Genomic DNA, 14,740 nt, shown 5'->3' with positions numbered 1-14,740 from the left:
GTTGTGAATATAGAGATCAAAGTCTTCTCGCTCTGGCGATTAAGTGTCCTAACAAATGCATGTATGAGGACAGCCTTATCACCTAGGACCACACAGAGGCCTTTTCATATCTGTCGCTCTCAGATGGCCAACCTGCGCCTGGCATGCGTAACGCTGCCAAATAAAAAAAAACACCACAGGCACTGCCTCTGCGGCCAGCCTGGCCTGTTCATTTGACTGATCAAAGAACTCATTCAGACTTTCGCAGTTCGGAAAAAGAAAGTTTAATGCTTATCACTTCAGGACAACTAGCAGGCGATTAAATGAAGCACGAGAAGGGCAAGTCTGGAAATTTTCTTTGGCTTGTCAAGACTAAAAAATACAAGCTGCCGTTAACTTGTTTACCTCAGCTCCAATTCTGGCCCTAAAACATCTTCTGTGCATATTTGTTGTAAACTCGGGAAATTGTTGTTTTTATTAGTGCACAATAAGAGTGCTACAGCTTGATATAAGTATCGGTACGCTTCATCTTAATATTGCATTCCACCTAGTTTGTTTTCCTTTTTACATAGTTTGATGAATTGGTTTGACCCCTTGTTAGAGCATCTCTGGAGGTTTATAAATGTTCTAAACCAGTGTGATTAAGATCGCCTTCAGTCATTACACTAATGGACATGCATTTTAATTAATGGCATCCTCATTTGCATCACATGTTAATTATCTAAATCATTATGTCTCATCTGTTCATTGTAATTAGTACCTATCAGCAGCTTCACTGAGTCACTGCATTTCTGAGAGATAACCCGGCTCTTCCTGCATTTACTGAAGATATATGTGGTTAGCTAGAAAATAAGTTATGAGGTTGTGGTAAGATGAAATAAAAACAACTATAATATATCTATTATAACATAGAAGTTAATTTTACACAGCATATAATTCATACCTTGTATAGGCTATGAAGTGTACCGTCTAAAGGTTCGTTAACACACAACTGTTTTTGCTCGCTTTCTTTTCAGTTTGGTTTATGTGCTGTTGTCATATAAATATCTTGAAACGATAGCTCAGAGAGGGGCTCATTGTCTCGTTTTGATCTCAAAGCTTCCCAAAGCTAAAATTTCAGTCTGCTCTGGAAGGGCACTGTATATAACAAGTCTGGTATTGTGTTGCAGCAACATGTCAGTTTACTCACACAGACTCACAACAAATGTGGAAAACATTTTAGGAAATAAACTTTTTTTTGCTTTCTTGAAGAAATTTCGATGACACCACGATGAATTGGGATGTCACCAGAACTGGTATTTACCTTCCTTTAACTTTTTTTAATAGAAATTCTGAAAACACAATGGCACTTGTGTTTTTTAATACTGTAGGCAGTGAAGGTTACAATTCTTCTGAACAGGTGGAGGCAGCATACACCTACAAGTTTTCTAGTCTTATGGCCACAAATGCAACTCTCGCAGTAGCTCTGTCCTTGACGTGGGTAAGAAAGGTAGAGTCAGGCATGGAGGGATGATGTGGGTGACCAAGGGATGATAATTGATAAAATGAGGTGATATTCAAGCAATTCTGTCGTGGTTTTCAGACCAAGGGATTAAATTCAGCAAAGCACCTAAAAGACCAGCATCCAGATCTGTTCTTCGTGAAGCAATATCGTTATAAATTATCCATGTCATCCTGTCCTAAAGTACATGGTACCTAAAAATATACTTTTTTGTGAAAGCTGGCACTGCCAAAAAATCAGCCATGTTTCATGGGCAAAAAAGTTTGTAATGACTAACATTGCAAAAATACTAGCACAAATGAACCTTATGCCTCATATTAACAGTAATGTGCAATCAACAACCCTTCTAACATTTTAGTCTGTGAGCTCTCGACAAAATTAAATGTAAACATTTTTAATAAACAGCATGTCGGTGAGTTAAAACAACTTTTTAACAAAGGAACTGAGAATTCTGTAAATCTACTTCTGTTAATATTATATTATTTCTGATATCGTGTATCCCTGCTATGAAGTTTGGTCCATCTAAGGTTTACAGATGATATTTTACTGTTTAATCCTTCAAAAAAAAAAAGAAAAGGCAACAAAAATTATGGACAAGACAATATACTGATCCTGACAATATTCATCAGACAAACACGCATCAGACACACACGATAATGTCGCAAATACTAAACTGATCCTTAGAGGAAGTGGAGGAACCTTAGAGGAACCTTTTCAACTTTTTATTACTTTTGTATAGTTTTAAACTGATTTGCCTAAAAAGAGACAAAACACAAACGAGGCTCATGTTTGACTGAAATCATTCTTAAAAAGTTTTTTATGGATATGGTGATAACAATGTTGAAAGTGATGCGTTCCAACAAAATGTCTTATTGTAATCACTTTACATCTTTAGCTGATTTCAATTCTTGTATTATTTTTACTAGGTCATTACTTTTATTTTTAATGCACGAAAGCACAAGAGCATGACGATAAAGTCCTGAATCCAAGACAGAAACAACTATATACTGCTAACTTGCGTTAGACAACATGCTAACACAAAGCTAGCCAACAACCCAGAGTGATGCTAAAGCTGACCCCAACCCAGCACCCAGATCCTGATCTTCAGCAGCTAACAAAAGCTATGATGAGCAGTCTGACTTGCAGCACTGCAGTGCAATCATTGTGCGATGACCTTAAAGTCTCTTTGGTCCTGATTTCATCTTTACTGTACGTTGTTTTTTGTGTTCATGCATAAACATAAAAAAGACTGTATGTATGCCCTCATTAGGATAGGATTATGTGTCGGCATTTGGGACTGTAGCCTCAGGTTTATACTGTTACAATTATGTGACTGCATTTCAGGTCATTTTACAGAGCAATGCAAAATACAACGAGTAGTGTAGTGAGCTGCTCTGGGATTGAATTAATCAATGTAATGGTTTCTTTTAAGGAAAAATAATGAACAATGTGTAATAATGACATTAATTGTGAGTAACAATGTAAGCATGAATTCTTCTAGTCACTGTAAAACAACAACAACAACAACAACAAAAAACTGTAACTGTAAAGCCTGGTATAGCTTGTTTCTTGGCCTGAACCACAAACTCCTTTGGTTTTATTGGTGAAAGGTTTCACCCACAAAAGGGTTAAATCACATTACATTTCTCACATGGCCACAAAAAACAATCAATGAATTCATTTGACCACAAATGTCAAGGAGCTGTTAGCTACATGGCACCTTTTCTTGTATAAATACCGTCATGAAAGAGGACGACTCTCCTCAAACTCTTTCCAGTCATTTATTCTGTATCCCAGTGCAGCCAATCACAAAATGAAGTCGTCGTCGTTAGGCTGTGTGCTACATTAATGTTGCCAGCTGACTTCGCAATCAATAATGATTTGATCAGTTGAGTACAGAAGCAGAGCAATTACTGCTTACCTCGGTTAACAGGTGGCGTTGATAAGCTGAAATCAATCATTATTTTATTTTTGACTTAAGAAAATTACAGAAAATGGAGAACAGCTATATTGAAGTGAAACCCAACACGGGTGACTGTGGAGGGCGAGAAGAACAGATGGAACGAGCAGGGAGCGAGGAGAAAGGAAAACCGATTCTGCTATGTTCCAGCTGTTCCAGTGTTTCAGTGAGGTGACACCAGGCCTTATTAATGTTTTTTAAGAATAATGTCCAGATTTTTAAGACGGAATATACTGAAAGAATAACACGGGAGTCAGGAGACACTGGCTGCAGAACCTCACTATGTGAGACAGACAGAAAAACTCTTCAGTAAGACATTTTATTGAACAACAGAAAGAAATATGTTCTTACCTGAGAGTAAACATCTCCACAGGAGAGTAGGCTGACACGGTGATAAAAGCAGAGCCAGTTTCCCTCTGCCTCATGGGTGTGGCTGGCACCAAGACCATAAAGTTATTATCCAGCCTGTGTTCAGCAAGAGGTGGCTCAGTGGGGTTCTGGTAGAGCCTCACACCGCCAATCCTCCTCAAAGGTGTTGAAGTATAGGAACCAAACAGCCCTTCCTGACTTGTGCGGATGAAATTATCCTTTCTGGATTCATCTGAGTGGCACCCTGCGTCTGTGGACTGCAGCACGTAGTAGAGCTCCACTGGGGTGCCCTCGGACACTTCGTGATTCCTCTGGCGTCCTGGCACGACGCTAGGTGGGCTGAACCAGCTGGCCAGTGGCTCCAGCTCAGCCACACACAGTCCCAGCTCCCCCCTCAGCTGGCAAGTACCACGTACCTCCTGGGTTTCATGGAAAGCAAACATGTGCACACAGGGCAGCTTGTCGATGGCACTGTAGTCATCCCAGTCCCTGCCTGCAACATAGAACAACACCTGGACTTTGGGCTTGGTCAAGTGAATTCGGGAATTCATGATAAAGGTCTGCACCTTCCAGTTAAAGGTAAAAAGAGAAGAGGCAGGAAAGGTCCCCGGGCTCTGCAGGAGCTCTAAGGGGACATGCTGCTCCACAGAGAGGGGCCCATAGCTGGCATTCACAGAGGGCAAACTTCTGGCCTGGTAGATGAAGAAGGGCTCGGTCCGCGACACCAGGGTTGAGTTCCTCATGAAGTCCTGGTTGGCCTCCTTCAGGAAAAATCCCAAGTCAGCATTGAGGAGCTGATAGTTGACAGGCAGGTACGTGGGGATAGAGGAATATCTCTGCAACCCCTCTAAGACTCGACAGTCGGTTACTAAAAGACAGAAGAGAAAAGCCAGTCAGTGTGGTCTTGTAATAGAAGTGCTTTTATAACCTATTTCACCAAGATGATGTAGAAAGACACAAATAAAGCCAAAGCAGAAACTAGAAGGAGCATTTTGAATGTGCAAGAAAAGTGTTGTAACTACACATAGATCACATACACTAAGTCAAGTAAGAATTCAAGGTCTTCTGAATGAATGAAAGCTTGATCGACTCATTAGTCCAGTATTGTTATTTGACTTCTGACAACATGAATCAGCTGAATAAGTGAATTTCGGTAAATTAAAAAAAGATGTGTTTCTTTCTACTAAATAAGTCAGAGCTGTTAATTGTTCGACTGACACAAAGAGCATGTATCACAGGCAGCAGACACTGAATGAATGCATTTATTGTAAAAGGACATCAGTTACCTCCTCACATGTTTCTTTTCCTTTTTTTTTTAGTACGGTTAATACGTATAAAGTCCTCACTGTAAGCTAAGACTCTAAATATTTTCTTCAGACTATAAAGGAAGGATGTCTCAGGAAAGTTTTAATAGAAAAAATGGACACTAGGAGTACTGTTCATTTAATGAGGTGTAAGAAATCTTCACATTTATTTCAACAAAGTCATTATTTTGACTCTAAAGACTAGTAGGTGGTTCATATTCATGTGTTTTAAAGGGTCTAAATCCTCTGATCTTTTATATGAATAAAAACAGATTTAGATTAATACGAAAAGATGACTTCATTGAATTTACAGTGCCGTATTTTTTGTATGACAGAGCGTGAGCTTTTGTGCCATTTAAAGTCTCTTAGTCTCTCCATAGTGTGTATTGTTGGCATTTGGCAGTGGAATGACTTTAGATTGCTGTAAGAATGAAATGCTTGTGTGCTGTAATTGTATTTTAAAAAGCCTGAAAAAGGACAAGGAGATTTAGACATCTGAGAAGATTATCGAGACAGAGATTTTCTCTGCAACATGTTAGAATTAGTGCTGAAACAATGAAGCAATTAACCAGTAATGAGAAATAATAATGAGGCACAATTTTTGCAGTTAATTAATAAGTATACCCTTCTGGCCCCCAAGCTCTAAATGTATGCACTACATTTATATATTTATATTCCTGAATTTTGCTGCAATTATACCACTAGAAACCCCACATTATCTGTGCGCTTTAATTAGAAATGTGCAGCATCGAATTATCCATTTATCAGTATAACATAGCCTATGAGGTTCAATATAAAATCAGTTAAAATGTAATTATAATTACAATTAAAACCAGCTTTCTAAATCACAAGAAGTCCATAGAGACTGACAATACTGTTCTTATAACCCGAGGAACTTCACAGAACACATAAAGAAGGTTTTAATGACAACAAGCGTGTGCTTTGACCTTCTTCTCCAGAGCAATCGGCTACATGATTACACTTCCTTAGTACACTTTCATCCTCATGCTGGCTGCTGGAGGATTTCTTTCCTCTGATCACCCTTGTAAATCAAACGTCCCAGCAGGTTACAAATCAGACAAGGATGTGGACTTCACGGTGCTCCTGCCGGCCTTAATGTTGCTCTCCTACCGTTGGATGGAGAGAAGCAGTCAGTGTCCAAACCTCAAACCGTGCAGAAATGGTCCTACTTAAAGAATCACTTTGTAAAGACTCGGTCTTTACAAGCAGGAAACACAGATTTCTGAGCTGCAGAACAACATTGGGCAATTTGTGTTTTTCCTGACCAAGCAGGAGCTTTGTGTCAACTGCTGGCATGAAGCGTTGTTGTATACGTGCCATCACACTGCTGGCAGAAGAAAAGCTTTATAGCCCAGTCAGTGACCGATTCATTCTCTGGTTCCTGGGAAGCAACATTACTCTCACTCTCCTGACTGAGCCCTCATGTGTCAGAGAAGGTGAGAGCAAAGAGCTCTCTGCATTGAGCACCTCTCCTCGCACCATGTTGAAATGTGACTTAATGCTTTCACTGTTGGTACAAAGACATGTAGGCGACTCATCTGTGTGCTTTTATATACGAATGAAGAAAAAACAATCTGGAAAAAACTATTTCCAGCCAAGAAATTTAAATTTCATTTAAAATTTTCCAAAACATGCTGTACAAACTGTATTAAATACACAATCAAGCCTCAAATGTGGAAAGATTTGATGTTTTTATTTTATTATTTTACATTTTTTTATTATTTAAAATATTTTATTTTTATTTTATTTATTTTAAATGTTCCCTTCATTTTTTAAAATGATCATTTTATAATCATGTCTTGCATTATTTCTTCTTTTAAGAGGTTTAGGAGCTGGGTAGTCCCCCTAACCCCCTTTTAATTTTTGAATGCTGAAATAAGCACAGCGTTCTCTGGAAAAGTCATCATCTTAATAGCAGCATATGTTATTCTGCAACAGCCACTCAGTCATAGTCAAAAGAAGGTATACCTGTTAGATTCAAGGTTTACATGGTGTGGCGGGGTGTGGTCTGCAATCATGCCCCGCCGGCTTTAAAATCTGTACTGGGTCCTGTCCTGTTGGGCTGTGAGCTGCAGACGACTGAGTTGTGTATACAGCAACTGTGTGATAAGTGTAAATAAAATATGCTGAAAAGCATTGTAATGTCATCGGGTCTGCCGTGATTCTGTTAAACATGGGTTTCCATGACATAATAAAAATATTACATACAAGCCCAGATGAACAACAATATTACTTTAAATCTAAGTCAAAATGCAGAGGCAGTGAAAACCTAAGCACAGCCATGACAGTGTTTGTTTTTCATGCACTTTAGTTTTTAATTAAATTATACATTTTTACTTCTATCAGTGAAGAGCAATGATAAGGATTTCATATGCTTCAAAACCTTTTATTGCCATATAAATAAAAAAAATTACCCTTGGCCATGACTGTACACCCCATGATTCAATTACTCGTAGAACTACATTTAGAAACTTCACTTGAAGCGTTGGCCTCAGTCAGTCTCTCATATGATTATACAGACGTCTCCGTCCGCTCTTCTTTACAACCTTACTTCAGGTCATTGACGTTTGCAGGCATTTATACACAGCTCTCTTAAAGTCCTCCAACAGCATTTCAGCTGTGTTGACGTCTAACTTTAATTATTTTATTTTTCAGTCATCTTGGTGTAGATTTGCTGCTGTGCTTGGGATCGTTGTTCTGTCTCATGTCCGATTATGGTGATGGCTCTGATCAAGACTGTTGGTTAAAACTAATTTATCAAGTAATAACCTTGTTCTTCTGGAGCTTCAGCCTCTTTAGACTTTGACTCTTCTCTAAGCACCTTGGAGGTAGGTGAAGAAGCCAGAAATCTTTATTGTGTTTCTACAATAACATTCAAATCTCCTCAAATGTTAGTTGTCAAACATATGGCCTCACATTTGGCTCTACAATACTTTGGTAGGATTACACGGTCAACTCAATGACTGCAAGCTGCCCGGGTACAGTGGCTGCAAAATAAGCCCAAATCCTCACCCCTCCAACACAGTGCTGACAGCTGCTATGAGGTGTTTATGCTGATATGCTGTGATTGGTTTTATCCAAACATCATGGCCAAACATCTCCATTTTCATCTTGTCTGTCCAAAGGACATTGTCTAATGGTTAGATCAGATGCAGCTTTGTTAGCCTAAACCATGCTGCTGGGCTCTCTTCTGTAACCCTTACAAACAAGCTAGTCAGTATTTTTCTAATCGCACTCTGATAAATGTAACATTTACATGTAGAGCCTGAGATGCGCCTCTTGGTTTTTTGACAGTTTCTCTGAGTATTGCACAGTCTGACCTTGGGGTGAATTTGCTGGGATGTCCCCTCCTGGGACAGATTGGCAGCTGTCTTGAATTCTTTCCACTTGTGAATAATCTTTATCACTGTAGGATGATGGACTTTAAATTGTTTGGAAATGGCCTTAAAACAGTTTCCAGATTGATTGGCAGCAACAATTGCTGCTGACGTCGCTCCGTCTTGGCATTGTTTTAACACACACCTGAACGCTTCAGACCAGCAAAATGTCAAAACTTCAACTTTGATAGAGATAATCATGCTTGTTAATTAAGTGCCTTTATCAGAATCTGGATGCTATTTCCCCTCTTAATTCATATGGAAGCAGTAAGTGTGTGTTGTTCTTCTGAGATTGTCTTTACCTATTTCAAAAAAGCACCAGCTTGTTCTTTTTGTTTGTTTAGTTTTTTTTTTATATCCTCATACATAAAAAAGAAATTTGAAAAAGGGTCGACTTTCTTTAAAGCATGACAATAAAATGTCCCAGTTTCAAATATTGATCTATTTTCTCTGTTCTTTCTTTTGTGTTAAATACAGGGTTTCATTTGAACAATATTGAATTTGGTTTTATTTACATTTAATATAGCACTGCAGGTCTTTTGGGAAAAAGGGTACTAAAGGTTAAGTGATTCAGTTAATCTTCAGTAAGGCTGCTCTTGGTAATGCCAGACAAGATGGATCATTATTACAAGCAAATTACAAGTAGAAGAGCTTCTGAATAAAATGATATAACGCGTTAAAAAAGAAAGCTTTAAACAACTGAGCAAGCTTACCAAGAATTCTGTATGATTAAAAACAAAGACTTCTGCATTAACTAAATTAGTTAGTCTGGTGGAGAGGATGAAATAGGACATAAAATATGGAAATGCAATAAAATCTAGGACCTTTGTATATCTGCATCAAACACTCGAGATCAGTTGCGTGCCACATGTAGGGTAACATCTTTGTTAAACCACGACTGTTTGCAGTGCTTATGCTATGTCACCCTGTGTAAACATAAGCATGCAAACCTTGTTTAGGACCGGTGCCTGAAAACTGACAATGAATTCATAAACTGGAAAATAATTCTACCTCAAGCCAAATAAAGTCTGTAAATCTCTAACCCAAATCCAAAATAATGAGAATCAGCAAGCCTGTGTCATGGATCGGAATTAATAAATCATACAAAGCTATTTTAAGATGAATCACTCGATCCTTTGTTCCAGGGAGGAGAAATTGAACAGTACAACCCTACTCAAACTCTAGTAGTGCTTTGTTTTTTTGTGCAGCAGGGATTTGACTCAGATATCTGGACCCTGAGAGAACATTGCTTAAGGCACTGCCTTTTAAACAAAGTAATTCTTTTGGAGTCTGTGTGGGCCCTCTCCAAGCTGCAGCTCCTTCTGTCACCAACTTTCCACCCACTATTTCCCCACTTTGCAACAGAGGCTAGACTTGATACAGCAATATATAGTGTAGCAGGTACTGCAGTTCCAGTGGAGTAAACGTTCCACATTCAAAATTCAGAGGAAATCTTTTAGCAAACTTTTTATCAGCTACATCTCTGAGAACCCAACAAAAGCAGGAACTTCAAAACACCTTTAATTTAAAAAAAAAATCATTCATAATTATTACCACAGCATGCCAACTTTTCCTGAAAAGACAGCTGCATAACTGAGCTGGTTGTATCTAACAGCCTGCCGCCTTTCAAAGGTGAATGGCTCAGTCCACTTTTGCAGTCACACAGATGAAAACAGTCCATAAGTGTCAAACTACACTGATGTTGATTGTGAGGATGTCGGGCTAACTTCGTCAATTCAATCAATTAGTTTAAAAGAGAAGCTTCTACTGGACCAGTGTAACCATTTAGCTTGCTGGTAAATGCTAACCATGAATTGGAGGTTCATCATCAACATTTCAGACAAGCCGAGCTCATAAAGTGCAACCGTTATTTTCAACGCTACGCAATATAAGAATTGCACAATATTACAATTTTAAGATGCTTATCACGCGCAATCATTCTCAAGTAACTTTAAAAAAAAATGATTGGTTTGTCTCACTGTTTTGATGAGTTTTGCTGATGGAAATAAACCCTTAAGCAGCATCAGAAAACTCAATTCTCCCTCTATTAAGGACAGGCAATCAGCGTCGACGTGACAGCAGGATTAATATCTTAGGGTTTTTATTTTTTAGAAGTTTAATCCCCCCGCTGGATTTTGGCTTCAGCTTTTAAAACTTCTATTATTCTTCCTCTATTTTGTGACAGTCACAGGAAGCACTACAAATGAACTTTAATAAACCTTTAAAAAAAGAAGACTCCAGTAAGGTCTTCTTTAAGGGTTTTTATGTCATGAAGTGGAGTAATACTATAACCCTGACTCGGTGAGTAGGCCACAGAAAGAGTAATTTCCACATTTTCCAGCTTTTGGTCAGAAGAAAAAAAAACTGAATGGAAATAATGTTGTAAAACATTACAGTAAAAGCTTCACACATTAATTACAGCGTGCTCTCGCTATTAGAGTATCAGTACTGTGACTGCACTCCTGGAATTGTTATGTTGATGCAGAAAGACATAAAATTTGCAAATCATCTTTCTTTCTTCTTTCTCCAGGTTGGGGGTAAGAGAGATACGCACAAGTTTCAGCGGGTGGAAAAAATGCAAAGACAAAGAAAAATCATGATAATTCAACTGAGAAAAATGTCTATTTCAGCACACACTTCATGATCCACATCATTTATAATTAAATTTCTCCATTGTGTGGCATTAAATTGTAAAAGGATTGCCCACATTATGCTGAGACAGAGTGTCTTCTAAATTCTAATGTCTGAATCACTTTTTTCTCTTCGAGTTTTTAATTGGAAATTATAAAAGCACCTTTTGTCTGCTCGTGAGTAGGTGATCAGGTTCTAGGTACGCATCGCTTTGGTGATGACAATCCTCCTCTGTACGCGAGTTAGTTAACCTCTTTCATCCTGCCTGGATTTAAAAAAAAAAACCCAAAACTTTAGCAATAATTTTGAGCAAAATGTGACTAAAAATCCATCAAATTGAAGATTTATTTATTCAATTAATGAATCCTTAAGGCTTGGTATAAACTTAATGTTGGACAAAAATCCTTAATTCACTCATAGGAAAATGATTAATCATCTTTGAACTGGTCTACTTCCTGTACAATCTAGTTTCTGAGGCAGTGAGCGACACACGGCATGTGGTAGCTTTCCAAAAAACCTTTAGTTCCAGTTGCTTTGGCTGTCACTTATCTGATGCCACTCTTGCACTTACAGTCACCTTACGTTCCTAGTTTCTAAGGTGACCGGTGGAAAAGGTTTTTCTCTCTGCATGGCTGTGCAGAGGTAAGAAACCAGGTCCCAGATGAGCTCTAACTAGCCAAGCAGCACCTTGCCTATACCTCGCCTCATACAAACTCACTCATCCTTCCACTGGGGCTCATGCTAGGATATGTAGAGCTGGAATAGGAGTAGCGGAGCAGAGAGCAGCTTTCACACTCGCAGACACTGAGAAAATGAAGAGCCACAATAGAGGGCAGCAGAAAAGGTGAGGCCATGTCCCTGCTGCCTACTTCTGGCTGTAATAATATGGGTGGACATAGCAGTGAATGGCTTCCTGGATGCCTGGCCTTGCTTGTATTTCGGCTTCGTCAAACATGTCAAGAAGAAAAAGAAATAAGAAGCAAGGACAGAAAGCTTCAGAAATACTGAACAACAGTGAATAGAGCAACAGAGAAGTTGGTGTTACTGTGCTTGCGTTTTAATCATCCCTCACACAAGAGTGAAATATAAAAGGGTTTCTGGTGTTGGTGGCCTTCATGTGGTTTTCCACAAAAAAACAAATGAACAAAAAACAGTAAATCACATCACAAAAACGAGCGGTTGTCGAGGCTTAAGATTACACTCTCCCTGACCCTCGCTGTGACCCTGAATCATTCCTGGACTTTGCCCTGAATGCCAAACAGGACAGTCTTAAATATGAGGGATGAGAGAAAGCTCTCTAGTCCCATTGAATTACCCACATCATATTTCTCACCATGTTCAATTAATAAGGCTTATTGAATTTGTGACCATGCGTCAAGAATAATAAATACAATATTTCCTTCGAGGATCATTTGCAGATGATTTATGCTTTTGAGCTGCTACGAAATTCAAGAAAGAGGGACTGGAAGAAGAATCAATATATGACACAGTATGGTATTACTCCATGTCAGCCTCCATAGAAAAGAAATCATTCAGGCAGAGGTCTGTGGAGACTACTGAGCTGGTAAGCAAGAGACATGGGGTAGGGAGGTATGGAGACCGCGGAAAGTTTGGGAATCTTCACAGGGATGATGCTGTGCAGGTGAGTCTTCTTTATCTCGGACACAAGCTGTTTCATTCCACAATAATTATTCCTGATTAAGGGTCAGTTTAAATTAGCGAATGCGTATCGTGTGTGTCCTGCCAGCTTACTGAGCTTGATCAGTTGGGGATGTTTGTTGCCACTCCTCTAATGGATGGCCACATTTAAGACGCTAAGAGCTAATAAAGAGTAATGGGCCTGTGGCTTCACTGGGGAGGAGGATGAGCTATTTTGAGTTCATGAGAGAAAGCCTCATCTTGGGGATTAAAGAGTATTGACCGATGAAGAGTAAACACTGCAATGCCGTGCCCGCTGGCCTATTTGGTAAAGTTGTGGATGGAAGAGATGAACCCAAATAGGTCGTGCTGCTAGTGGCTGGGAAGGTCAGTGGGGATGTCATTAAAGGATGCTGAGAAGGGCCTCCAGGTGCTGCGAGCAGGTCTGATACGTCTGGAATAGTCCTATCACAGCAGGAGAGTGCAAATTTGAGTGGCAAGAACTCTGAGTATCCCAGGCATCCTGCAGGCAGCAAACAGCACCTCCTTTGTGCAATCCAGTGCACATGGTACAAGGGGAAAGGGGCTGAGAGCTTTTGGCTTTGGTTGGGGGAATGAGACAAGCCCACATCTGTGTGCCAATCAGTATTCCCACGGTCCCTCCGGAGTTCTCCGAAACATAAACTGGGCTCCTTAATGAATCTTTCCCCCTCACACGGGCCTTTATTGCGGAGCGATATCGTAAATCAGGCTAACTACAGAGGCACTCACAGGGAAGAGTCAGTCGGCTTCTTTGTGAGTGCGGAGGAACATCTAATGTTGAGGTAGAAAAACAAGCGGACACAAATCCAACAAAGACTTTCTGGCCAGCAACTGAAGATAGCACAGCGAGGGTAAAAGTGATACAGCAATTACACAGCAAATAGGACTGGGCACAATTAGCTGAGCGATTTTTTTTACTCCAGGCAGAATTTCCTCTCAAAGTGTGATCATGTTAACACTGCACCAAATCAGGAGACCAAAGAAAAGCCAATTAATGGAATTTTCCACACAAGCAATGGTGATTGATTATGGGTGTTGACGCCTGTCTGTGATACTGCAGTATGAAAATGAAGTACTATGCCTCTTTGATGAGTGGGAGGAATGAGAGGCTGCCTCTGTTAAAAAAAAAGAAAAAAAAAAAGGAAAATGATAGTTGGTGAGAATCAAGCCAAAACACGCTTTTCACCTCTCAGGGTTAAGATATATCAATAAAAAGTTTTAAAAATCCAGCAAATATAACTTTAAAGCTCAACCACGATCCACTCAAAAAGATCTCACGGTGAACTGTTGATACTTAAAATTTGTTCAAGGCAAAACCTCAGGGCTTTAAATGGGTGTTTGCTCAGGAACCTAAAGATGATATTAAAATCCGTAATTTAATTAAATCAGTACAGACAGGTTTTCTTCCAAAATCCATTCACTGAAAGAGTTTTGTAGCCTAGCGTCTCTGAATGTTTAGGTTTCTCCTCATACAACACTGCTTCCTCTCAAACTTGAAAAGTAGTACATTTAGATTTTCTGACAAGGTTGCATTTATTTAAAAGAAAATCCAGCCACAATGAAACACTCCAAATTTGTTTGAATATAGAAAACAGGTTTTTTTCTATCAAACCAGGTAATGCTAACAGAATGGAACAAAAAGCAGAAACATCTAAAGAATAGCTTTGAATGTCCTTCAAGAAGCCAGGAGGACTATTCCTGAACACTACCTAAAGAAATGACAAGAAAGCTGCCTAAGAGACTTCAGGCTGTGTTGAAGAAGGAATGTGGTCATGACAAATACTGACTTTTGAGCTTGTTAGAACTCAACAAACATTTTTTTTTGTTGTTGTTGCTTTGTTTACTGTATTTCCATGTATGTTTGCACGCTTCAATAAATCCCTACATCTCCTTCCAAATTTCCTATCAAAACATAAAG

At 39.2% G+C, this 14,740-nt stretch overlaps 1 protein-coding gene across 1 annotated transcript in view; it reads right to left on the bottom strand.

Annotated features, from left to right (window-relative positions):
- Positions 1-14,740, bottom strand: part of si:dkeyp-14d3.1 (transmembrane protein 132C) — a 156,114-nt gene that overhangs the window by 125,652 nt on the left and 15,722 nt on the right. Inside the window, exon 2 of the mRNA XM_040019706.1 lies at positions 3,792-4,677. Coding sequence (XP_039875640.1) covers positions 3,792-4,677 — 886 coding nt within the window. The remainder of the gene's footprint in view (positions 1-3,791; positions 4,678-14,740) is intronic.

This window comes from Simochromis diagramma, unplaced genomic scaffold (assembly GCF_900408965.1).
Source record: "Simochromis diagramma unplaced genomic scaffold, fSimDia1.1 OVJJ01000822.1, whole genome shotgun sequence".
In the NCBI taxonomy this organism is placed as follows: Eukaryota; Metazoa; Chordata; class Actinopteri; order Cichliformes; family Cichlidae; genus Simochromis; species Simochromis diagramma.
This window is presented reverse-complemented; position numbering and strand designations above follow the sequence as displayed.